Source organism: Mesocricetus auratus, unplaced genomic scaffold (assembly GCF_017639785.1).
Source record: "Mesocricetus auratus isolate SY011 unplaced genomic scaffold, BCM_Maur_2.0 Super-Scaffold_100008, whole genome shotgun sequence".
NCBI classification, from domain to species: Eukaryota; Metazoa; Chordata; class Mammalia; order Rodentia; family Cricetidae; genus Mesocricetus; species Mesocricetus auratus.
In genome coordinates this window covers 43,277,531-43,305,027 of record NW_024429192.1, presented here as the reverse complement: position 1 = coordinate 43,305,027, position 27,497 = coordinate 43,277,531, and the positions used below count along the sequence as shown (strand labels likewise).

Below are 27,497 nucleotides of genomic sequence, written 5' to 3'. Positions count from 1 at the left end.
GCCTCTGCCTTCCAACTACAGGGATTAAAGGTGTGTTCCACTATACCCTAATTCTCTTCTCTGGAATATTCAAGATGTTTTTTCTGTATTAAAATTTTAACTGGTCTAGAATTATTGTAGCACTTTTGGGATATTTCTTGTTGCATTTCATAGTCTTCTAACATTTCTTAGAGGAACCCTTCTCTAAAGCAGAAACTAAAGCTTATTTTGTTCGTATTTGCAGTGCTTTGTGCAGTTTGTGCAGTTGCTGGCATTACTATCTGCATATGCCTTTTGCCCAAAATGTCACATTTAGACAGAGGAAACTGGCTTCATCTCCTAAATACATGCCTGTATGTACATGATCACATTCTTTTGCTGCTTTAAATAGGTTTGATGATATAAATTAACTCTGTGGGCTCACAAAATGGCTCAGTAGGTAAAGGTGCTTGCTGCTGACCCCTATGACTAGTTTCAATCTCTGGGGCCCACATACTACATTAAGAGAACTGACTCCAACAAGTGGTCTTCTGATTTCCACATGAGTTCAGTTGTGCCTATGTGTGCTCAACATGCCTGTATGTACACACACACACACACACACACACACACACACACACAGAGGCATAAACATTATGCTGAACTTTCATCTGAGTTGCTGACTTTGTCTTTTCCCAAGTTATAATAGGAAGAATTCCAGTGCTCAGTGGAAGTTGCAGCATTTTCAAATGAAAAGTATTCTGATAGAGAGCCCCAGGGCAATTTAGAAGTGATAGAAATTCTCACAATTGTGTTTTTTTTCATTTTCTGGGATTCATCATATTTAGTCATCTTAAGAGGGAGAATTAAGATGAATGTGCATCCCACTAACTTCTCCCATATCAAAATTTATTATTTATCTTTAGGCCTAAACTGAAATTTCTTTGAAGTTACAATTCTTTTGCAAGCTATATTCCTGTATAGGCAACTTTTAGATACATATCCATATGATTGATTGCAAACCCTGAATATGAAGTGTGTTATTAATTAAAAATACCATACCAATTGCTAGCGCTTCTTGTAGATGCAGCTCATGTGAAGCTAGGCCTAAAGGGAACATTACTTTTCTGTCTCCCCAGGTGGCTTGATAATGTGCAAGTATGTACAGCTCAGCAAGCTGTCATCATATGATGTCTCCTTAAATCCTGCCACTCTGAGGCTCATTTTCTTGCTTTTTTTCCAGTGAGAGGTCTTATAGATACCCATCATCTTTCATTATTTTCAGGCAGATATGTGACACAGTATATCCTGAGCTATGAAGATAAATGCATCTTACAACCCTCTATGCTCTTCTTAAAAGCAAGCTCAGCAATATCTGACTTTCTACAAATCAGCACATATAAATCCAAACCTACCACCTCCTCCTGGAGCAGGTGTTTCCTTTGGTATTCCTGTCTCTGGCACTCACTTTTTCCTGGTTCTTCATTTGTAAGCAGAGACATTATCAAATAAGCTCATGGATTAGAGTAATATCTCATCACAATTTGAATAATATTAATATAACATAGTATTTTATAACAATTAAACTAACATTTCAATTATCAGATTTGCTACCATCTTTCACCATTTCACAAGATCTCAGTGTTTCTCCAAATACCAGAGTGTATGATCTCTCATCTCCTTACTTAATTTCTACAGTCTCCTTTCTTTATAGAGATAATGCGTTTGTGTGGGTTTTTTTCAGAAATTGAAATTTAACACATAACAAAGAGCCAAGGAAAGTGTTAATTAACTTCTGTTGTAGTGATTTTTACAGCTACTGTCATTAGTAGGGAAGACAGAAGGCACCCAAAGATTATTAATAGATGGGTTTCACAAAAAACAGAATTTAGAGTCTATAGAACCACAGAGCAAACCAATGTCATTTATCATTTCTTACCATATAGATAGTGAGAGGACAAACCACAGCTAATTCTTAGGTAGTCATATCACTCCAATCTTGCATTTTCTCCTCTGTGAGGCCCTTGGGAATCAAATTACTTGCATGAGTTTCCAAAGTGTGACAAGAACCTGGTGATTAGGCTAGTTACTGAAATCCAGGAGAAGTAGGAATGCTAACATATCCCTTCCAGCAAGCATAAAAAGACAATTCAGAGAAACTGAAGTTTGAAAACAAAATGTTAGCAGGGTTGTCTTGAGCCTCGATTCCCTTGACCAGAGAGTGAGTTTCTTAGGCAGATTTTGTGCTAAGCTATTGGAGCTCAAATCACCTCTCTAGTTTCTCCTGTTAGGCCTTCTCATCCTTCTAGATTTCCTTCTGTGCCCTTCCCCTCCCTATCCATCTTTTTTTTTGTTTTTTTTCCTCTAATATATTTAAACTTTGTTTAATTTAGTCTAAGCGCCATGGATCTGTGATCAAGCAGGACATTTATCCTCAAGAAACATATTTTAGTGGAAGAGAAAGCTAAACAATACAGTATCATGAAATGGTCATATTGACACTACATTGTTATTTGACATGTTTCCTTCTCTAGAAGACTGTAGACTTCTAAAGAGGCTCATAAAAGTCAGCGTACTAGATTTGAGTCTGAAAAGTTTTGACTTTTTCTTTTCAAGGTGCTAACCTCAGAATTTGTTGTGTTCGATAATTTAAAAGATCCACTTTCCTAGCGCTGGTGGTAGCCTTTACTCCAGAAGCAGAAGAATTCACACAGGTCCCAGAGCAAAGCATCACTACCCTCCCAATGTAGGTAATTTATTGTGGACTTTTTCTGCCACGACTAACCCTTCCTTTTCAACTTATAGGCAAATGCTGAGAAACTCTGTAGTGGGTATGAAAGGCGCCTGAATGAAGCAAACACAAAACTGGAAGAGGTGACTCGGTTAGCAAATGACCTGACCGCACAGAAGACGAAACTCCAGAGTGAGAGCGGTGAGTAGATGAGCTGCCTCCCCTGTGAGTAACCCAAGAGACTTATGAGGCAGAGCGGAGATGATGAATTCCCCTAGACCAGTGGGCACTCAATGATTCCAGGGGGGCATGAATAAAACCCAGGGGTTACCTTGCAGATGTGTCCAATCTTTTGGCATTGTGACACAATAGTGACTTTTTCCAAGGTCATACTCAAGAACTGTGCATTCTAGATACAAAAAATATTACCTCACAAAATCGTACCTAGCAGTTTAAGTAAGCTCATAGTTTTGTGTTGAGCCATATTCACAGATATCCTGAGGGAGATTGGACATGTCTGAATGACATACTTCTTGGTTGGGTAAGGTCATCAATTGGCTGCTTTGGGAGACCCTGCCAGGAAGAAAAGCAATGTGAAGTTGTCAGAGTAAGTCTCGAGATCAAAAGATAGCAGAACTGTCTGTCCATCCTGCAGACATGATCCTTGTTATGACTCCTATCTCGTTGAATAATTTTTAATCATAAGCCTATGTCATAGTTATACTAAAAAATCCATAACTGATGTAATATTACATTTGTTCTTCTGTCATCTCTGGCATTTTCTACCTGCTGCTTCTCTCAGTCTGCTTTAGCAGCACAAACCTCTATGATGCACTTTAAACTCCAGGACCATTCCTAACCTCAAGTCATAGACCAATTGTCCTGTCTGCCTGGAACACTTTGTTCATTTCACAGAGGCTTGGAGATGACGGTTAACCAAGTGGCTATGGTGGGCAAGTTATGACACTCTTTAGATGGTGTTTGGACACTGTGAACCCACTCCTTCAATGCCCTTCTTACTACGTTTTTTCTTTCACAACAGACTTCCCACTTGACATAATGACTGTCCTCATTTGCCAGAATATGAATTCTAAAAGAGCAGGGAATTCTATTTTGTTCATTGACATATGTCAATCACTTAGAATACTGCATGGTAGTTGATGTTCTATAAATATTTGATTAAAATTAAATACAGATAAGTGTTCAGGGGCTGGAGAGATGGCTCAGCAGTTGAGAGCCCTGGCTGTTCTTGCAGAAGTCCAATTCCCAGCAAGCACATGGTAGCTCACAACCATCTGTAATGAGATCAGGCTCCCTCTTCTGGCTTATAGACAAAAGTGCAGGCAGAACGCTATACATAATAAACAGTTTTTTAAAAAGAGGTGCTTAAAAAAAAAGAAAATTGTCTAATGGCTATTATTGATTATTTAAAATTTGTAAGTTTTTATATTGTAATAATCTATTTGGGATTTAAAAGTCTAACATAAAGGTTTTTTGTGTCTTATATGCTCAGTCATTTGTAATGCCTGTTCATAACCCATCAACTAAATGGACAGTAGTCTAATTAACCTTGTCTTCATTTTTTTACTGTGATTAGCATGTGAGAAGATGTCTATCTATAATAATAATTACTTTTAGTAGTATATTTTCAGAGGTAGAATTCTTTTTTCTGTTTCTTTTTTTTATTAGTAAGTTTATTTAAATTAGAAACAATCTTATTTTACATATCAATCCCAGTTCCCTCTCCTTCCCATCCTACCATGCCCATCCCCTAACCACTCCCCAGGGAGAATGAGGCCTTCCATGAGGAATCATCAAAGTCTGTCAATTCATTTTGGGCAGGACCTAGGCCCTCTCCCATGTATCTAGGCTAAGAGAGTATCCCTTCATGAGGAATGGGCTCCCGAAGTCTGTTCGTGCTCTAGGAATAAATACTGGTTCCACTGCCAGAGGTCCTAAAGACTGCCCAGGCCTCCTGGCTGACACCCACATGCAGGGGGCCTGGTTTGGTCCTATGCTGCTTCCCCAGCTGTCACACTGGGGTCCATGAGCTCACACTTGCTCAAGTCAGCTGTTTCTGTGGGTTTCCCTAGCATGGTCTTGACCCCTTTGCTCATTACTCCTCCCTCTCTACAACTGGATTCCAGGAGTTTGACTCAGTACTTAGCTGTGGATCTCTGCTTCTGCTTCCATCAGCTACTGGATGAAGGCTCTAGGATGGCATTTAAGGTAGTCATCCTCCCCATTATAGGGGAAGGGTATTTAAGATAGCTTCTCCACTATTGCTTAGATTCTTAGTTGGGGTCATCCTTGTGGATCTCTGGACATATCCCTAGTGCTATATTTCAGAGGTAGAATTCTTAGGTCACAAAAATGTATAATATATGCTTAATGCTCAGTGGTAGACAATTTTAAATACTGAAGATCATAGGCTTTAGGAGACTATTCTGTAAAATGCTTCTCTTTATATTCCACATCTAGAGTAGTAAAATACAATCTTAAAGATTAAGAGATCTGAATTGAAGGTTTTTATTGAGATGTTGCAGATACTAACCAAAAATTAAAGGACATGGGTCATGGGATAAATTCCTTACACTACCAGCAATATGGCCAGATCATATTTGGAAAAATATCTGCAAGATCTCCAGGCAGGGTATATATAAAGAAAACCCATGGAGAAAAGGACACAGGTTGCTTACACTGAATTACTACTTCTTACACTGGCTGTGAACAATACGGGCAGGCTAATAGGAAGGGAGAAAGTAAAGTACTGGGCAGCAAGGATATTCTATGAGATGTACCTCTTGCACTTCTTGGTCAGTTCTACAAGGTAGAGATGTTCTGTCTCCATGACCAATGCTACACATGCAGAAAAGAAATGTGGAACAGTATTTCATTGTACATACACACACTTATGCTTTTACACTTCTAGACTTAGCCAGAAGCTGTCAATTAAACCAAACCCCTCTTCTATTCTCTTCCATTATCCTACCTGTGTCTAAGTTTAGAATATTTCAGTATTTTTTTATTTATCAAAGAACAGTACTAAAAGAAAATGAGTTAGAAAAATGTAAAGCCTAGAAATCTAGAAAAGGGAATAATTTTTGGTTCTTGTAAGGACACCAAATAGGATCCTTTTCCTATGCCAATGGGGCATTTAGCTATTGGCCTTGTTACATACACATCCTGCTGTTTAGTAAAACTTTTTAGGAATTACCACTTAGCTCCAATCTCCCCTCCCCACACTTTCTGGGCCCAGGCTCCACACCTTATACGTTTTTTTGTTGCTGTTGTTTGTTTATTTGTTTTTGCTCCTACTATACAAGTTCCTCATCCCTCTTCTGTGAGCATCTCATGTCTGCTTTCAGATGAGACCCATACTGTACATGGTCACTTATTCCATCAGTAGGTATGTCTTCTGTGATGAAAATGATTTCTTAGCCTCCACCCCCTACTAGACTTGAGTTTCAAGTTTTCCCAGGCTTGATTAACATGTTCACAGTGAGCCTTGAGTCTTTGGAGGGGTGGGGGGCAGGAGGTGTCTATGAGATTAAAATAACCTCATTAGGATACATAAAACTTGTTTGCTCTTTGAATTATGTTTCCATTCATATTAATAGTGTGTAAGCAATGACAATGGAAGAGCTGGAGCCTTCTCCAAGCCCAGCCAGCAGCATTATGATGTGACCACTAGTACACCACTAGTGGATGGCACTAGAAGAAACCATCCTGAGTGAGGTAACCCAGTCACAAAAAGACAAACATGGTATGTTCTCACTCATATATGGATTTTAGACATGGATCAGGGGAGTGCCAGCCTACAATCCTACTTACAGAGAGTCTGGGAAACAGAACCTTCAACCAATGACTGATGGAAGCAGAGGCAGACACCTACAGCTAAGCACTGAGCAGAACTCAAGGAACCCAGAGACAGAAAGGGAGGACTAATGAGCATAGGAGTCAAGACTGGGCTTGTTTAACCCACTGGAACAGCTGACCTGAATAAAGGTGAGCTCTTGAACTGATGGCTGGGAATCCAGCATGGGACTGATCCAGATCCCATGAATGTGGCTCTCAGTGAGGAGGCCTAGGCAATCTATGGGCCTTAGTAAATCAGCATTTATCCCTGGCATACAAATGAACTTTGGGCGCCCATCCCACAATGAGAGATGGTCACTCACCTTGGACTCTTGGGGGAGGGCCTAGGCCCTGCCCTGGATAAAATGACAGACTATGGATATCCCCCATGGAGGGCCTCACCCTCCCTGGGGAAAGGAGTGGAGATTGGGGGAGGGAGGTTGGAGGGGTTGGTAGGAGGGAATAGGAGGAGGGGAGGGAGAGGGACCTGAGATTGACATGTGAAGCAAACTTGTTTCTAATATAAATTTAAACATAAAAAAGACATAAAAAGAATGTCTTTAATGAAGCAAAACAATTAATCTTTCTCATAATCTCAACTCTAAGTATGCATCTTTAATATTTTGTGCGATAAACAAGAAATATGTATAAAAAATGATTTCAGTCTGAAAATAATTGATTATCTCAAGTTCTGACCTGAGGTAGTGTCTTAATTTTTTTAACACATGGTTTTTCTGGGGATCTATGCTAACCTTGAATTTGAGGTCTCTGAGTCTTGGAATTGCAGTGTGTGCTATTCCTTTGCCAGTGACTTTATCAGGGAATAGTATCGTAACGTGAAAGGACAATTGAGAATCAAATTATGCTTATTCAGATCAATATATTTAGTAGATACTTTCTCAAAAATTAGTAATGTAACCTTGCCATATCAAGCTTTTAGTCAAACTGAGATATTTAGAAAATATCTGTATGGTATCACAACCTTAATAGTTTTAAGTTGCTAGAGACATTTTTCAAATATGATTTTTGTTTCGCTTGTGATTCATTTCGTATGTATGTATGTATGTATGTATGTATGTATGTATGTAGAAATATTCCTTCTTCCTGTGTTTCTTGGTACATGGCTCTTAATGCACATAAGGATCTCTGGTGTGATGAGTGTTTTTATGCTAATGAGGAGGCTGGTGTCTAACCTCCTAGACAACTTCAGGAAAGGGCCTGGTCTCCAGAAAGATCAAAACATCCACAGAATGTGGTACTTTTAGATCTACCCGACTTCTGTGGAGAAGAGAAAGGGGAAGGGTTTGGTTGACCAGCAGTGGGAAATGATTTAATTGACATAACTTTTTAAAAAAGCCTCAAAGTAGCATAAAAACACAACCAAATAAACAAACCCCAGCGACTATAATCTAGGACTTCATTGCTGAAGAAATGGCGGTTGCTGGAGAGTGGCAGATGAAGAGGGCCCACATGGAAGCTCTGTGCACCTTCTCCACACTTGGTCCTATATGTTTGTTTCTTCTGGCTGGCTATTCAGTTTTATTCCTTGCAAGTGTTCCTTTTAGTAAATGGGTAAACAGTGTTCATGTAAGTGAACCTGAGGACAGTGCTGTGGTGATGGGGAAGTCCTGTGTATATGTCAATAAAGCACTGTTGGCAATAGGGAAGCAAGATAGGTGGGACTAGGAGTCGAGGAGGACTCTGGGTAGGAGAAACACAGGAAGTCATGATGTGGCCTGCCAGAGAAGTAAGATGTCCGGACACCTTTCTCCGGTACAGAAATACTTAGATTGGTTAAATACTTAAGTCAAAGACAGCCAGTAAGAAACAAGCAAGGCCAACAGCTTCATAATTAATATAGCCTCCTGTGTGTTTATTTGCGGACTACAACACGGCAGAGCCCAGGCAACTGGTGGGGAAAAAACCAAAGCAGCTGGCAAGGAAAAGGCTTCTCTCTACACTGTGGGAATCCTGACTCATAGCTGGTGGGTCAGAATGTATATATGACAGTTTAAGATTGACATGTGGATGGGGCATCCAGATGATTGGCATCTGCAAAGGGACAGTTGGGACTAAGTCCTGATATGTTGAGCTGTTTTTTCCTTTGCAGAAGGAGTGACATAATAATCCAGTGCTGAACCATGAGATATGATAGTTAAACTACTTCTATATCTATATTAGTAGTTTATCTGTATCTAGAGCATGGAAGCTTCTAAATAAAGCTTTTGATATTACCTGTTATTGACTCATAATTACTGCTAAAAATTGGTTCTTTTAGGGTTCCCTTCTGTGTCTGGGAAAGGCTTGTTACCCTGGTTTTGTCAGCATGGGGCCTCTCAGGCCTTGTCTAAATATAAAACAGTATTTGGGTAGGAATCTTTGTGATGGGTCTGATCTGAAAGTCAATAAGTATGAATGACAGTTACTGAGAAGAACAATAATTACTTTTTTTATTAAATTTTTCCCAAGGCGAGTCCTTAAAAAGACTGGAAGAAAAGGAGACTCTGATAAGTCAACTGTCCAGGGAAAAGAGCAACTTGACTCGGCAAGTTGAAGAACTTAAAGGGCAACTAGAGGAGGAGACAAGGGTAATGTGTCAATCATTTCTCACCAGTCATGTGGCATATGTTTAAGACACAAAAACAAAAACAATGCTTGGTTGTGAGACTCAGGATTTTCTCCTGAAAAGGAGAAAAGGAAAACATTCTAGTGGTGAACTAGTGGGAAAGTCACATGTTGGTCCTTTAGTGTAATATAAAGAACTCTGCTAACTAAAGATTTAGGGCAAGAAAGGTATGTATTTATATCATGCTTCTTGAGTCTTGCTTGAACTGAAGGTCATCAAAGGTCAACCATTTAATCATCCACTAAGAAGTGATATATTACCAGTGGTGGATGTGTAAGAATTTACTGTTTGTTGTTTTCTGATTGTTTTTATTCATTTTGTTTTCAACCTCTCTTCTAGTTTATTTTTGTGGTTTGGTTGTTTTATGTTGTGATAAAGTTTGATTATTTTTATTACTTATGTACTTGCATTGCCATTGAGTTTTATTACACATATGTGCCTCATCATTTTTCCCCCCTGGGGAGAAGTAAAGAAACATCTATTCACCACAGATAGGGAAGGCACAACATTAAAGAGAAGACCTCTTCCAGGTCCAGTATGGTAGACCAATGAGTTTACTGGGGTTACTCTCAGGAACAGGGGTGACTGGAAGGTACCACCAGGAAGACCCCCTTGGAGACTTTTGGGCAGCTACACCAGAAGAGTCCCATAGCATGAAAAACTCACAAAAAGCTTCACCATTGAAAGTTCCTACTAAGTGATATACTGGCAGCTACACTAGCCCAAATTCCCTGTTCCTTGTCAACTTTCCATCTTATTTACACTTGAGAGAGACCTTGTTAGGCTATCACAAAGAGATTTGTGACCCCTGTCAGTTCCCTAGGCCTTGTGAGCCTTCCCCTACAACCCAATGTTAAAAGCCCCAGTCTCTGGAGAATCTCCTGAGAGTGATCACAGCTGTTCTGCTCCAATATGGCAACAGTTAGGTCCTATCCAGACCAAGCAGCATACAACAGTGTATGGGAGTTTTCACAATGGTACTTAACGATTCTTTTGTGTGGAGTTGCATTGCTCCTTCAGTTCTCTGTGCTTCTTATAAAACAAGTCTCACACTGATGAGTCCTTTCCCCTTTGCCTCCCTGGATGGCCTTTCTTTCCCTTTCATTGTTCAAGGATACTTACCCCTCAGAACTTGATTATGTCATTCTATTTCTTCCTGGCTTGTAAAGTTTCTTCTGGGAGTCCACCACTAGCCTAATTGGAGTTCCCTTATATGTGTGTTAGTACAGCTTTTCTATTTTTATAATTCTCTCTTCGACTTGGATTTCTTAGTTGCATATAATACCATGGTGTGGACTTTTATTGGTCAAAACTATTTGGGGGTCTTTTCAGAACTCTTAGAACCCTGTGCTTGTTATCTTTTCGAAGGCTGGTGAGATTCCACAGGTAATCTCAATCTCATTGCATTATACCCCCCCAACCTGCTCATGAAATTCCCACAATTTACTTCATAAATCTTGGGAGTTTTCTTCCTACTCCTATCCTCATTCTTCCAACATCATTGGGTGTTGCTAATCCTCACTCACCGTCTAGGGACATTTTGCTGGATTTTGTTTTTCAACTTTGTCAAAAGGACCATGGCAATTTATGGAGACCTTAGTCTCTTCATGAGACTATCTCCCAGGGATGATGCCATTTGGTTAGCCAGGCCACCATTTAAGTTATAGAAAGTTTCATTAAGATCAGTGTTATCCAACAATTATAGAAAGTACTATAACATTATAGTTATCTAAGTGCAAACATAGGGATTTTCTTTTTCTGATGAGTAGAGTGAAATGGATAGATTAAATCTTCCTCTTTCTGGTTTAAACAAAATCTGACTGACATACTGTTAAATATAAATCGTAGATTAATGCTGCTTTCATGTTTCCCACTATCTACATATACCAAGCCTTTACGATATTTAAATTCATCCAGACAGGCTTCCATTTCGTTAAACGTAAGTTTCTTTCCTGTTTTAATGTCCCAGAGAAGGGACACTCTGTCCCTTTTGTCATTTACAAAAGTCTTTTCTTAGTATTACTTGATTTTAATTTTATAGATGGTGTTAATTTTACTTGAAAAGTGTGTCACTTCCAAGGATCTCATTGCTAATGGTAAAACATGGCTGTGTTTTTTAAAAAAGTATGTCTTTTACAGTGTCAGAGTGCCCTGGCCCATGCCCTACAATCAGCCAAGCATGACTATGATCTTCTACGAGAGCAGTATGAGGAAGAACAAGAGATCAAGACTGGGCTGCACCGCGCTCTATCCAAAGGTAACAAGGAAACAGTGCAGTGGAGAATGAAGTATGAACATGATGCCATCCAGAGAACTGAAGACTTGGAGGAGGCCAAGTGAGTAGGCCAAGGCTACTTTCAACCTAAAGTTGGTCCCATGCAGGAGAATGAGTGTAATGACAGCGTCTTCTCATGGTGTGTTTAATAAATCTTTCATGAATTTTTTAATAACCCCAAGACAAAAGCTGAAACAGTTACTGCTGGCAAGAAGCACATACACAGGAGGGGCTAAAATATTATAATATAGGTGATTGAGACTGTTAGTCTTAAAGAAAAAAAGCTCTTTCTAGGGACATAATAAAAATGGGACTGTGGGTTATGCTTTAAGAACTGGGCCACTGGCATTTGAAACTCTACATTTTATTTAGTACAACAAATAATTGATTTCATTTGTGTATGTGTTTCCAACATTAGAGTCACTGGGTCTTTAGTATAGGACTTGGAAACTCTTAAGCATTCTGTGGAGATGGGACAGCTGGAAACATGTTAACATTTATTATCATGTCTTATGGGAAAAAGACTCCTTTTAAAGACCTCATCCTTGGGCCATTCCTAAAGTTTGACTGTCAGGTCTGTAGCTAATGACAAATAATAGTTTGGAAAGCTATTTGAAAACAGCTTAAGGAGTTGGGAGACTAGCTCGTTGAAGAACCAGCACAGAAGGGAGAACTAAAGTGCTTATTGGCTTATAGATCGAGTGACTGTGTATTTTTGAGAGAAAGTATAAAACTAATTCTCCAGCTTACAACCATTAGAGGTTCACTTAACAGAATATGATTTGATAGCATGTCCAAGATCCAAGGACGATCAATACAATTCTTTTTGGCTTCAATCAGAAATAATGTTATTTCAGTTCCTCACCTGAATTGTGAGTGGGATTGCTCCGCACTTGCAGAACATCTGCTGTACTGCGTTCCAGAAGGGAACCAAGTGATCCATCTCTATCGACAGTAGCCCAGGAAGTGCTTAGGAATGACAATTACTAAAAATAACTGCAGTGAGTGTTCACAAATCTCTGGACCCCAGAAAAGGGAGCATTGACCAGAAACACCTCTTTATATACAATTCTGTCACTCACTGCTAAGTACACTTTTTTGCTCATTTGTTTGTTTTCTGTTTAATGATTTAAGATTTCAAGTATAAGTTTCTACTTTTTATTCTAATGGATAGTTGATTCTTTGGGTGTTGGATGGAAAGGAAGGAAAGAATGTAGAGAATACATTTTGGTTGCATGTATTTGTTATAACTGATTCTGTAGTAGGTGATGGCCAAAGAAAAATACTGGGTAACATGGTAATATTTGGATGGTTTTGTTTTATATTATATAAATAAGCTACTACTATATCATATGTTATCTCCTAATCACACTAGGAAGTCAAGCAGCCATACTGGATTTTCAGTTGGAGAGTGAAACATCCTTTCCCCTGAGTCTATGTATCTGCTCTGAGGATAATGATATTTTTAGCTTCTTAATCTCTCACACCCCTTTTTATAAGCTAGGTGCTTGAGTAAGTATGTGCTGTTGGCAAGTTAAGGTGTAAACAGTAGTAACTGTATTAAATGTAGGGCAAGTTAGCAATAAAATGAAAGGAATAAGTGTGTCCAGTTTGCGATGGAATTTCCCAGTCATATGTTGAGTCTCCAATCTTAGTGAAAACTCAGTCCTGGGAAAATCAGCATAGTTAGTTACTCAAACCAGAGCAATTTTTTGGTGCCAATCACCGTAGGCATAGTTAAAATACACATGATGACTTTAGCAGCCTACTCTTTTAGGCTGGTGTAAGTACAAGTCTCCCGTTAAGGAAGTGCACGGAAGTGTGACATTATAAAGCCAGGGAAAAAGGAAGAGCCCAGGGCCTTCTGGATAACAAGCACAGATTGGACTTTTAGGATCCCGCACACAGGGAGCCTTATCACACTGCTTTGGGGACTAGTTGTGCGGTACTTACGAATTACTCAAGTCCTTTCTCATATAGTCACGGTAGAGGCAAAGCTGTGGGACCATACAGGTCATTTCATGGAAGAAAACTTGTTCATTTCAAAGGAGTATAAATGGTGCAGCTGCATCTCTGCAGGGCTTGTAGGCAAGAAAACGCACTTCATGCGTTAGGATTCCCAAGGGTTCTGCTCTGCATGACAGAGGATGTACACTGAACCATCACTTTAACACAGAAGGTGCTGGGTGGCAGAGAGGTTAAAACAGTGAGACCTGCTAAAGGAGCACTGTGGCGGGTGGGTCTGGGATGAATGCAAACCTGGGGGTTGGAGCTGGGGAGGAAAAGACACTGGGAAGAGGGAACTGTCAGGGTTAGGAGGCACATGATAACTGCAAGAGGATGGACAGGAGAGCATGGGAGAGGGAAAGCCATATCCAAGGAACTCCTTGGGACTACATCAACATGCCTAAGTGTTTTTAAGCAGCTTACTGTTGGTAAGATGTTCAAAACAAACTCATTTCTCCTATTTCTAATGAAATGTCAGTGAAATCTGTATTAGTTATGAAAGTGTTAGGATAAGCAAATATATATATATACATATATATATATATATGTATATATATATATTTTACAGAAATTCAAAGACAGCCTGAGTTCCAGATCCAGGCTGGTAAAGTCAGGGGTAGAGTAGTGTGTCTGGGGTGGGGGTGTAAAATCCATGTGGACACAGGAGCCAGAGGCTGGGGGTTAGCAGGCAGCCAGCTCTGCAGACCAGGTACTGCCTTTGCTTTGATGGTTAGGCCAGCTGCATAGGCTGCCCTGTGTTGGTCTCAGTCATTGTACTCTTTGGCTGTCTCCTCAGGAAGAAGCTGGCAATTAGACTGCAGGAGGCTGCAGAAGCAATGGAGGTGGCCAACGCCAGGAATGCCTCCCTGGAGAGGGCCAGGCACAGGCTCCAGCTGGAGCTGGGGGACGCCCTTTCTGACCTGGACAAGGCCCGTTCTGTGGCAGCGGCACTGGAGCAGAAGCAGCAGCACTCAGAAAAGGCCTTGGCTGCCTGGAAGGAGAAGCAGGAGGAGGCCCAGGCGCTGTTGCAGGCCTCTCAGAAGGAAGCCCGGGCCCTCAGCACTGAGGTTCTCATGCTCAGGCACTCCTGTGAGGAAAGCACCGAGGCCCAGGAGACACTGAGGAGGCAGAACCAAGACCTTCAGGGTACTGCCAGCTGGGTTTGCAACCAAAGCAAGACAAGGGGCTGGGGCAGAGCCTGGTTTGTGTGAGACTGTCTTTCCTGAGTGGAGACCTTGGCATTTTCAAGTCCCCATTGTGTTTGGCTTTCAAAGTTTTAATACTTCATTCTGAAAATATTTACTGCAGATACTATTTGTATTGAATTAATTCTAAATGTAAATTAGGGCCACATCTTTAATCTTATTCCGTACTATAAGGAAGCACTCTCAAGAATTTCTTGGTTTCTACAGGTTTATTGAGATTTTCCACATACATATTCATATGTATATATTACCCAAAGTATACATTGTTCTGACCATTTATTTTTCATTTATCAACATATTTTGAATGTATTAAAATTTCAGTAACCCATGCTCTATATTAGGTACTCTTCTACATTCATCTATTTGTGGCTTAGTCCTGAGGTTAGTCTTCATGTTAATGTCTTTGTCTGCAAAATCCAAGGTTAGGTGACTTGTCTGAATTTACAGTTCATAAGTTGTAGATCTGGGATGGAGTCCAACCATCTGGGCTTCTCTGTCTGTGAATGAGTTACTGAGCTATGCTACCATTCTAGTCCTATGTACCTTGTGGTTCTTACTATGCCAAGCCATGGAGACAAGTGACATTCTTAAAAAAAGGAACTACATAATACTTCATAATAAGATTAACTAACACTATCTCACTAGATCTCATTAATTTTAAACCTGATTATACACAATTCTGAGTAATTATACACTATACATTCATACACATGCATTTATGCATATATAAAAATAGATCCCTAGAAATGAAATCGACAAGTTAAAGAAATAGACATAAAATTTTTGGCATACAGCCAAAGAGCAACTAAAAGAGGCCACCAAGTTATTCCACAGCCTACAGTGAAATGTGTGAAAACCCCAAAGTGCTGGGAGCAAGTATACTGGAGGTGTGGGTGAGTCTGTCTGGGATCTTGGGTAGTCTATATCTAACTTACTGACTGGGCAGTGAGATGTGCTAAATTGGTGGCCACAGAACTCACCTATGCATCACCTGGAACAGACAGCCATGCCCACCGCAGAGTTTCTGATTCAGTGGATCTGAGGCAGAGCTTTGCATCTTCACTTTTAATAAGCTCCCTGTTGAGGCTAATGCCATAGGTCTGTGTTCCATGTGTGGCCTGGGCTGGGGCTTCATTTTGGACTTTCAAAGCTCTTTCAGGTAACCATATCGTATGGTATAGCCAGGGGTAGGAAAAGTCTGTGTTGTTTCTTTTTTTCTCAGCAGAAAAAGGTTATAATTCACGTGAACACTTATCTGATTTTTGTAAGAATTTCTGAATTCCTTTACTTTTTTACAATTCAGTGCATGTATATGATATATTTTAATCATACACATCCACCATTATCCCTTTTCTTATTTCTCTCCTTCTATTGAACCATCTCTTTTCTGCAACAAGTTTGACTCTTGCATTCCTGCCTTTGTGTTGTTAATCCACTGAGTTTAATTAGTGAAGCTTGAGAGCATGGATTGGATGTTTACTGAACTGTGGGAAATGATTCCTGGTCTCCAGGTAGCCATTAACTGTTTACAGATAGCCAGGGAAGGGTGAGACCTCATCAACTCCTCCCCCTCCATGACCTGCCTAGTCTCATGTATGTCTTGTCATTACAGCTACTTTGATTTCATGAGTGTGACTTCTATGTGTGTCCAAGAGACAGTATTTACAACACCCTCTCTAACCTCTTTCTGCACCCTCTTTTGCCATGTTCCCTGAGACTTGGAAATAACAATATAGCTGTCTAATGCAGGGGTGGAACACTCAACAATCACTCCAGCATTTAGAGCAGTTAATCTCTCTATAAAACTGCAAAGAGATGCTTCTCCAACCAAGGCTGTGAGCAGCACTATTTTGTGAGTGTAAATATAAATATCAATAAGGCAACTTGACAGCATGTTCTTTCAGCAGAGTAGCAGTATTAGGTTCTTCCCTGGGGCCTGTGATTTCCCCAGCAGTGGACTTTTGGCCAGGTTTATAGTATCAGGTATGAATTTTGTGTTGTGGAGTGGGCCTTAAATCAACAGACATGGTGAGTTATCCCTGTAACAGTCATGTCTCTGTTGTACCCGTGAGTATGTCTTGACTGGAAAGTCAGTATTATATCATGCACGGTTCACAGTGAGAATATTGATGTAATTCCCTCAACTCCACAGTCTATATAGCATCTCCTGGACGTTTCCAGCTCAGTTCAAGTTTGCTTTCTCTATTTCCTACAACCAAAGTTTGTAGTATTGCAAGAAACAGGGTCTTGCCCATTCAGTTGTGGCAGTTAACCAAGACATATGCCAATAGTCTGTGTTTTGTGGGGGACACTAGGGTCTACCCAACAACAAGTCATAGGCATATATCCCACACCTGGCACTGAGACTGACTTATTTTATCTTAGACTATGACTGAGAACCAAAGGAATGTATGAGATGTTGAATTCTCTTCTTCCCTGTGCTCCATAATGACCCAAGTTTCTTGGCTGTACAGCATAGTTTGAGCCTCCTTCATGGGGTGTCAGACATGCCACAGCAACAGAGGGTCATGTATCTCACTTCTGGACTCACTGTGTCAAAGGGTTTGTGTTCATAAAAGGCTAGCCACAACTGTCACCACCTTTCCAGAGCCCCCTGTGCTTTTCCGACCTATCTAGGGTCATTCTTTGTCTGCTAGCAGATGATAACCAGGCTTATGCTTAAGTATTCTATCCCAGTGTTGAGTGGAGGCTGCCACAATGGCAGCTAGTGATGTTTACATTAAAATTGTCCACTGAAGTGGACTGTAGGGATTCGTGATGCGTTTATGAGAGAGGAGCTCCAGATGGAATCTGCCATGGCCCAGCCAGCAGAATTGTCATTTGATTTACACTGGCTGTCCAGTGTACAAGACCTCATGAAGCCCTATTCTCACTAATGGTTGAGGTCATCTTCTGGTAGATGTCAAAGGAATACTTTGAAGAATGGATTCCTTTTTCCCCTAATTCCAAGTAAGGTTCTCTATGGATAAGGGTTACCCTTTATGTGAAGTCGCTGAGAGCTACTTAATTTTTCTGCTAACATACTCGATCTCTCCTCTTTCAGAACAGATTTGCAATCTCACAAACCAGGTGAGAGAAGGAATTAAGAATTTCGCTGAAGTGAAAAAGGCCAAGAAATTGATTGAACAAGAGAAGACTGAAGCCCAAGCGACACTAGAAGAAACAGAGGTAGAACGCCAGAGAGGGAGAAGTTCTTAGAGGGCAAAGCCTGTCTGCCATCATTAGAAACAACAGCTCCCATGCCTTTGCACTTACGCAGGTGTTTGCTATATGCTGTATACCATGCCATGTGCTTTAATCACCCCAGCAAACCCCTGTCGCCATTTTACAGAGGAAACTGAGGTTCTGAGAGCAAAATAATTACTAGTAAATGCAAGTTCTCCGATTTTAGTGAAGACATCCATGATGTGTTTATTTACTTTATCCCCTGCCTAAACCCTCACAGACTGTATGCATGAACATCCAGCATTTTTTAGACTTCCAGATATCTGTCCTGTCTGCAACTTTATTGAAACAGAATCTGTACTTAATCTAGGTCCTTTGAATTTTCTGTGGTATTAACATGGAGATTCGTTTGCTGGAACACTGTTGAGCATAGGGTATCCAGTAAATAGTTCCCCAAAGTTGGAAATATGAATTTATATATATGCCCTTTTAAAACAGCCTGTTAACTACTCCATATCCAAATCTGTTGGTGAGATGAGATTCCTAGTGAAATTCTCAGATATCCCATCATAAAAGGTCATTTATATGCAGGCTCTTTGATGGCAGTGTTCAAGGTGTTCTGGGAAAAAAATCTTGTGCTTCTTCCCTGTATGTGGATTAGGTAATTCATAGGACCACTGAAAAGATCTGATGCCAAAGAAGACGATGTCCCAAAAAGGAAGTTACTCTTTCAGAGTCACCAGAGAGTTGATTGGTCATTGGCTCTATTAAGACTATTTGGTCCAACTGAGTTTCATCTTGAAGCAGTTGCTGAACATCTGTCTAGACACATTGAAATACATGCACCCTTACAATGGAGGAAATAAGTATTGAAAGATGTGGTAGACCACTTTAGATAGAGCCTCTTGGGAAGTATAGAAAATTTATGATGCAAGAACCCTTCTGTCCAAGCACTTACTGTTAGAGTTGCCTCACCGCTAGAGCTCTGTAAGAAACTGGCATAGATGTGCCAACATACTCTGTGTGCAATTTTGAAGTAAAGTGCTCTTAGCTCAGCTTTGCTCTTTCTTGCATAAACATTTCTTGAGAATCTCTTCAGTTTTTTGGAAATCCCTTCAATTGGTAGCATACCCCTTAGGAAGGCTTGTTTGTGCAAAGCTGGTGAACTTCGCTCAATTTACTTCTCCGTGGGTCTCTGGCCACTCTAGCTGGGGACTTTCCAAAGCCACCATATTAAATAAAAGATGTAAATTTTAGTATATATTTAAACATTATAGCAATAAAATATGATTTTAGGGACAGCTTTAGTGAACTAGTAACCCTATCAAAAATGTACTAAGGCCATAACGTTCGTACCACTTAAAACCACTAGATGGCAGCATACATTGAGTTACAAATTCAGCATCGAAAATGCTTTATCTCTTTGCATATGTATTTGTTAATGTGGGGGTTATTTCTTTTTTGGGGGTGTGGCTTTATAAGAAACTTAATCAGATCCCTGAATCTATAAGACTCAAATAATTTCAGGTCATCTCTGAAGATTCACTTTCTCAGTGCATTCTTAAAGGGTGAATTTCTCCTCTAAGAAACTATCATCCCCTCTCAGGAGACTGGTATCTGAGTTTTTCATTTATGTCTGTCAGGATTGAGACAAGAACTAAGGAGGCCTTCTTAAAATTCATGACATCTTATTTTTGTTGTTGTTGTCGTCGTCGCTGTTTTACTTTTACTAAGCAGTTTTACTCTTTGTGATAGATAAAAACTCTCCTCATGGAAGATACAGAGTTATCCCTTCCTCTCCCTAAGAGTTAGCTGGCCAACAGCTTGCACTACATATACATGCTGTTATATTATCAACATTCTCCACGTATTTTGTTGTTTGTTTATTTGGACTTCTTTTACACACATTTTCTTTGGAAAAGGATATATATATATATATGTATACACACATACACACACACACACACATATATATATATTTACCATATTTCTACTTTCAAAATTGAATGACCCTATAAGAGCATCCCTGGAAATAAAGTCCCTGGCCCTTATTATTTAAACATTCACTCTCAGGAGATATTCCTACCCGTTAAATCCCTCCTTGCTAGTAATAATAATAATTAATTAAGAGGCTCACTTTGAGAGTGCTATGTGCTAAGTACTTCTTAAGTGTTCAAAGTAAATAAAGACTCCATGCAGGCATTAGCACCTTCCATATTCTAGTATTGATGCTTTTCTTGATTCACCCCAAAGAGGAAATGAATTAGAAATATTTAATAGTATTGGATATCAGTAATTAAACGTCAAATATAGTGACAGACTAGACTAAGATTTTCTACTTAAAAATGCTTTAGAATTTTAGTTCTCTCTCTCTCTACATATATATATTCTGTATTGTACTGAGAATTGAACACAGGCCTTCATCTAAGTCAGGAAAGAGCTCTACAATTGTGCTATATCTCCGGTCCAGCCTTAGGCTACTATTCAAGAAGCAAAGGATCTCAGAGCTAGATATGTGCTGAATAAAAGCAACCACTTGTCCTTGTCTAACTTCAGGAGCCTGTCTTGAACCTGTATTTCAGTCAGCAACTCTATAGAGAACTACATTCACGACCCAGGTGTTAAGGGAAGAAAATACAACTTAGGTTCAAAAAGAGACTTCACTGGGTGTTTTTTGTTACAGGAAGCCCTGGAGCGGAATGAAAGCAAGATCCTTCATTTCCAGCTTGAACTCTCAGAAGCTAAGGCAGAGCTGGAAAGAAAACTGTTGGAGAAAGAGGAAGAAACAGAGAAGTTGAGGTACTCAGGATTATGTTGTTGAACAATAGCCATGAATGACAGAGTCCCAGAATGAACAGAACTCACTCTGGGCCTGCCTTCATGACCCTGCCAGAACATGGCCAAAGATACTTGGTCTAACCCGACACTAGGATTTCCCACTTCCATACCGCCATTGCCCACTCTTGTGGTTTTCTGCTCTCCAGGGTGGGGAGGACTTCATGGAGTAAAGACGACCTGTGGTGAGTGGCTCTGCTTCTTTGGATATCATTCAGGGGTAGTCAGGAAACGGACACTGACCCATGGAAGACAGGACAAAAAGTGTATCCTGATACTTTCAAGCTAATGTTGGGTCAGAGAGAAGGGTTCCTTAGGCCCTGCCTGCTCCGTGGGAGAAAGCAGATCCAAGAACAAGGCTGTTCAAACAGTGAAGTCTGACCTGACAGGTCACTGTGTGAGACAGGATTCCCAGTTGCTGGACCCTTTCTTTACTTCCTTGTACCAAGCTGGTGACTCTAGACACTTTACTGATTAGATATTCAGGGCAGGAGCAAAGTAGACCTACATGCCACGGAAGCTGATGAAGGTCATCAGGAAACTGATGCTGGCATGGTGCTTTGTATTCTACAGATTTACAAATTAAACACTAAGAGTTAGGCATGACTAAATTACCTCTCCAGCTGTTGACCTTTCCCTTAACCCAGTGTTTCTTAACCTTCTAATGCTGTGACCCTTTAATACAGTTTCTTATGTTGTGGTGAGCCCCCCCACCATAATTTTATACTTGCTACTTAATAACTGTAATTTTGCTACTGTTATGGACTGTAATGTAAACATCTGTGTTTTCTGATGCCATAGGCGACCCCATGTGAAAGGGTTGCTTGATCCCCAAAGGGATCTCCACCCACAAGTTGAGAACTGTGCTTTAATCAAAGCCCCGAGTGTGCAAAGAAGATGATATAGCAGTCTGGGGTTCAACTGGCAACTTTTTTCAATGTCTTTATTAAACAAACAAAACGAGCCAATGCCATGTTAACACATTCTGTTTAACTAAGCTTTTTCCCCCATAGATTGTTTTCTACCCAAACTTCCAGATGGTCAATATTTAGTGAGGATTTCCAGCCAAGTTTATCCTTCTGTGCTCTGAGTTAATTCAGCCCTCATTTACAAGTATTTTCGTGGAACTGGCTCTAGTGAAGAAATCTGGTGTACTTACAAGTATCTGAAATAATTCTTTGATAAAGGGCAAACATATAAAACCCTAATATTTGTGCTATTTCTGTAGACAAGGAACAAAAATGAACATCTCCTTTTTACAGTTTAAAAAAAAACAGTTTGATCTCAGGTAATGTCAAACCACAGCTATAAATAAACTCAGTGAGGAAAATGAATCTTCAGAGAGTCTGTGTCGTGTCAGGTACATCTGAATGTTGGAGAACAGTTCCCCAATTATAGTCATCAGTGCAAATGAAGTCAGAGATCCAAACAGCTAAGGTTAAGAGGAGAAAGCTGAAGGGAACATGAGCTGTAATGGGATGGAGAAGGACGGGGTGGCTGAGGCTCGGGCACGAGCTCAGTGTAAGCTTTAGCTGATGACTCACAGTGGCTATAATCGGTACATCCAGAAAGGACAGATGAGCATCTCACAAAACATCACACGCACTGTCCCAGGCCCTCTCTGCTCTGTGTGAGCACAGATTGTAGCAAATGCCTTGCTCTAATCTAGTGGTTCAGTCTGAATATGGGACTACAATGAAAAGGAGTAGAATACAAGGGGAAATGTATCCCAAGCATAGAATTCTAAGCAACCAAGAATAGCAAGGTAAATTATAAACCTCAAAAAAGTGTCACCTGAGGCAGGATGAGGTTGAAGACCCCAGGTTCACATAAACCATGTGCATTACCACAGAAACTGAAGTTGTCTATTAGAACAGTCCCTGGAAAGTTGAAGGTGGCAAGAGGAAGCAGAGAAGGTCAAGCTTTTATAGCATAGCACCTGTGGGACTCTCTCCTTGTATTTTCTGTTGCTGACCATTCTGTCACCCTATTGAGGAATGCTGAGTGAGCCCAGGAGAGAAATGATAGGTGGGTAAAAATTCAAGCCTCTGGTGTGGGAGATATTTACCTCCTAACAATATGTGAGCTCTCCAGGTTGGCTTTGTGTAGTGTTAGAGCAGTCAGGACTTCTAAGCTCAGAGATGGTTTGGATCTTTTATGTCTTTATATTTTAGGTAGAAGTAACTCACTTTAAAAAAAGTTCCATTTACTTGGTAACATTATCAGAATAGATAGCCTTTAGGAAATCAGTGATAATCTGAACAGAGAAACAACAACTTTAACCAAAAACTCTTTTGAGAATTTTATGTATGAATACTGTATTCATATAACATCTATCCTCTTCCCCTTCCAGTTCTTCTAATTTACCCCAAACTCCTTCATAACCACCACCACCTTCTCCTCTTCATTGTCATCATAATTATCATCATTATTGCCAGAGGAAGGTGTTGGATCCTCTGAAGCTGGAGGCAGGAAGTTGTGAGCTGCTTAATGTTGGGTACTAGGAACCAAACTTGGGGCCTCTGCAGGAGAAGCAAATGCCTGCAAATCACTAGGCTATCTGTAGTCTTCACTGTTTCATTTTTCTTCAAAAGATATGGTTGAGGGAGCTTTGATTTGAAAGTTTTTTGATCCCGTGTGAATGGTGTTGACTGTATTGTAGTCATCACTTAGGCCATTATCACTGCCTTTGCTGCTACTTGGCTAACATTAATGAAGTTTCTCAGCCAGCTATAGGAAAGCTAGGATTTGAAACACTCAGTTTGCTGAGATAGAATGCATTTGTGGATAGGGGATTGATGGCAGATCACAAAGGCTTTAGATGACTGGTAGGGAGAGTTACCTGAGTAAAAACAGGGCGTTGCCCCAACGGAAATCAGGGCAGCTTCTTCAGAATGCAGGTGGTGTAGAGTATGCCTCTTCCTTTATTAGTTTGCAAGGGATGCTGCCAGACAAAACAAATAAACACACCCCACACAGACTGGATGCTTTGGACAATACAAATTCATGTTTTCACAGCCTGGACACTATAGATCTGAGATCATGATGAGGATAAGCACACTTTCTCTAAGGCTTCTGTCCTCATCTTGAAGGGAGATGGCTGCTTTCTCTCCATTTCCACGTGATCTTTCTATTGTGAGAATATATTTCTACTGTCTTCTTCTTATGAAGACTCTGATATTGGATTAGGGTCTTCCCTCAACACCTTCATTTTATCTTCATTGCTTCTTTAGATACATCTCTGTAGGTCTTTAAAGTCCTGTATTCAAGTACAATACTGTGTTTCTGGGGCTTAAGGCTTCAACATTTGGAGACTACATAATTTGATTCATAACAGCGTCATTATCTTTACATGCCTGCAAGTTTATGGAATTCTAATCTGTGAGATGAATGTACAGTACCTAGGATATGCACTAGATGTAAAACAGAAGACCAGTTTTAACACAAGGTTAAAAACTAAGTATGGAGTAAAAGTTCCTATGAAATAAGCAAGTTACTTTCCATATGTTTCTCTAACTACTTCTATGGCCCTTCAACTCAAAATAAAATGTGATCATAAAAAGTGGAGACCCCTGCCTGTGAACCAAAGAAAACTCCAGCTATAACTCTTCTAGCAGTTAGTGGTGCTCCTCTGATCAGCATGAGAGGTCAGGACACACTCTGTGGCAATTCAGTGTGGAATCTAATACTGATCCATGACAAATACACTTTTGATGTTTGTTGTTATAACCTCTATAAGGACAAAAAAGATGAAAGAATTCTTTCTTTTATACTTCTCTATTTAGGACTAGGGCTCTGTTACAATGAACTTAAGAGGACATATATTTTTGATAGCAGTTAAAGTTTCTTGATGAACAACCACCAAATACTGAGGAATTAAAAGAGAAGTTAATGTTTTTTTCTTTCTTAGAAATTAACATCTGAACTAGGGTAGAGTGGAAAGTAAACCACTTATCAAAGTGTTTCAGAAACTAAAGTTTTCATACCTTTTGATAGCACAGGTAAGGAAGAGAGGTCAGAGATTCACACAATCTGCCTCATTCACCATCTTATGAGAAAGGCTTGTAATGGTTCATTGCACTACAATTCTAATTAACAAATTAGTACTTAGTTCCGTGGTACCCAACTATTTGCAAATGTTGCCAAGTAAAACGTTCCATGATTTCCTCAAATTCTTGCATATTAGGATATTAACAGAACTGGTAGCATTTTACAATTCGGTTTTGTCCAGAGCTTTGTTCTTATAACAGAATATTAAAGAATTTCTGTGCCATATAGGATTTAGTTTGCTCAACTAGCCATTGTCTTTCAAACTCCTAGAGAAAGAATGTAAGACAAACAAACAAACAAATAAAACTCTCCAAACCCATGTTATTATTGAAGACTGCCTGTAGATCATTTGAACAGTATGGCTGCATCTCAGGGCTTGTTTTTATCTTACCCTCAGTAGCTCTTTCCTGCTGTATTTAGACTTGTTTTGTTAAACATGTGGAAGGAGTTTAAATGTTATGGTTGTCTAAAAGAGAACCCATTCTTCATCTGTAGAGACTCTAGGAACTCTAGAGTTTATCATCCTTTTCTTGGTTAAGATTTTTATTGCTGTGATAGTACACCATGACCAAAAGCAACTTGGGGAGAAAGGATTTATTTCACCCTACATCTTCTAAGTTCATCACTGAGGGAAACCAGGGAAGTAACTGAAGACAGGAACCAGGAGGTAGGAATTGGAGTAGAAGCCATAGAGGAACACTACTTATGAACTTTCTCCTCATGGCTTGCTCAGCCTGCTTTATTAAGCCACCCAGAACCATGAGCTCAGGGATGGCACCTACAACAGTGAGCTCTGCCCTCTCTTCATCTCATACCATCATCATCACCACCACCATCATCATCACCACCACCATCATCATCAACAACAACAACAACAACATCTCACAGGCTTACCTGCTGGCGACATTTTCTTAACTAAGGTTCTCACTTCCAAAACGACTCTAGCTGTGTCATGTTGACATAAAAGTACCTAGAACAATCTTTTAATGAGTCTTAGGCAAAGTTAACCCAGGAATCTTGCTTCTATTGTTTTTATGGTTCTGTGCTGAATCTGATCTAGAAGTCACTCTTAGTCTAATGACAAAAGACTCATTAATCTAATGCCAAGCTCCCTCTGTTTATAGACTCATTTTGTTAATCATGAGAATGTTTTTTATTTTAATGTATTTTCCACAACTTGAAAATAAGAGGTAGCTCTTTTTAATTTGGGTGTGTGATGTTCTTCACATATGTTACTCTGAAATCAGGGAGAAGCATCAGCAGGCCTTGGGTTCCCTGCAGTCTAGTCTGGATTCTGAAGCTTCGAGCAGAATTGAGGCCACCCGGCTGAGGAAGAAGATGGAAGGGGACCTCAAGGAGGTGGAGATTCAGCTTTGTGCTGCCAACCGGCAGGTGTCACAGACAGCTAGATCCTTGGGCCAGCTTCAGAGTCAAATGAAGGTACTTTCAAACCACACTAAAGGGCAGAGATAGACATAAACCAAGTGACAGAATCTGTTGGGCAGTAAGGAAGAAAACCACAACTCTCACTCTTCAATAAGGCTGGAACATGCTTACCTTAAAATCAGTGGAACTCTGTCAGGGTCATGCATGCTCAGGGACATATCCCATTTTGTGAATGGGATATTGAACAGGAAGAAGGAACAGACAGAGTCTGGTCAGCCATCTGCTTCCAAGACACCATTTGGGGCATGTTTAGATCAGCATGTCAGAATGACAGCTCTATTCATAGCCTCATCCTGGTGCAAATGGTAGATGGGTACCATCACTTGAGGCCAGCAGCAGGGATTTTCTTGTCAAATGGGGACTTCCTTGGAAGTAAATTCTCTCCTGCTTTAAAGAAAATTAAAAAGTACAGTCTAAGCCAATAGGCTGGCAGGAATATGACAGAAGCTAAGAAGAAGGTAAGGAAAGAGGAGAAATAACTGTCTCCTAGGTGAGCCATCACTACATACACCTCAGGACAGTTGCTGGTCCTGCTTGCTGTCTCATTTCTAATGCAGAGAGTCTAGTTTTGTGGCTTCCTCTCTGTCCCCCTTTTCCTGGCAGCTGCTAAGATAAAAACTTTCTGCCCTGTTACTCAAAACACGTTCTCTCTTTGACTTAAGTAAACTGTCCTTGAGCTATCTCTCAGGCTGTGCTTGGGAAGCCTTTTATCTGGGAGATCAAGAACTTGGAAGCTTGTCTCTGAATGGTGTTGCTTCCTACTTCCCCTGCTAACAGTTGAACTTGGAGGGATCCATGCCCCAGCCCATGTTTTCCTTTGCAGGACCTCCAACAGCAACTGGATGACAGCATGTACCAGAACAAGGACCTGAAGGAACAGGTGGCTGCGGCTGAGCAGCGCAACACTCTTCTTCAGTCTGAGCTAGAAGAAATGAGGTCCTTGCAAGAGCAGACAGAGCGAGGGCGCAAGCTTGCAGAAAAAGAGCTCCTGGAAGTCACAGAAAGAATTAATCTTTTCCATACCCAGGTAGGACACATTAATCTTCTGTTACCTGGGTCAGTTTCTTGAAGGAAGCATCAGCTAAGGATTTGTATGGTGGTCAGGTCAAGTCTTAGGTGTGGCACAAGATGCAGAGAAAAATGTGCAGCCAAGCTGGTCACACTTCTCATTGCAAGCTTTAGGTTCCCAGAGCAGTTGTAACAAAGCACCATCAACTATACCTTTAAATAAGTTTATTCTTTCACAGTCCTGTGTGCTAGTCATTCAAATCAAGGTATTGTAAGAGCCGTGCTCCCTGAAACTCACAGAAGACTCAGCTT

At 40.3% G+C, this 27,497-nt stretch overlaps 1 protein-coding gene across 1 annotated transcript in view; it reads left to right on the top strand.

The window, feature by feature from the left end:
* Myh15 (myosin heavy chain 15) overlaps positions 1 to 27,497 on the top strand; it is a 127,072-nt gene that overhangs the window by 76,535 nt on the left and 23,040 nt on the right. The window contains exons 28-35 of the mRNA XM_005074780.4: positions 2,764 to 2,890; positions 9,017 to 9,135; positions 11,313 to 11,509; positions 14,252 to 14,601; positions 17,725 to 17,849; positions 20,530 to 20,645; positions 25,979 to 26,171; positions 27,001 to 27,204. Of these exons, the coding sequence (XP_005074837.1) occupies positions 2,764 to 2,890; positions 9,017 to 9,135; positions 11,313 to 11,509; positions 14,252 to 14,601; positions 17,725 to 17,849; positions 20,530 to 20,645; positions 25,979 to 26,171; positions 27,001 to 27,204 (1,431 nt within the window). The remainder of the gene's footprint in view (positions 1 to 2,763; positions 2,891 to 9,016; positions 9,136 to 11,312; positions 11,510 to 14,251; positions 14,602 to 17,724; positions 17,850 to 20,529; positions 20,646 to 25,978; positions 26,172 to 27,000; positions 27,205 to 27,497) is intronic.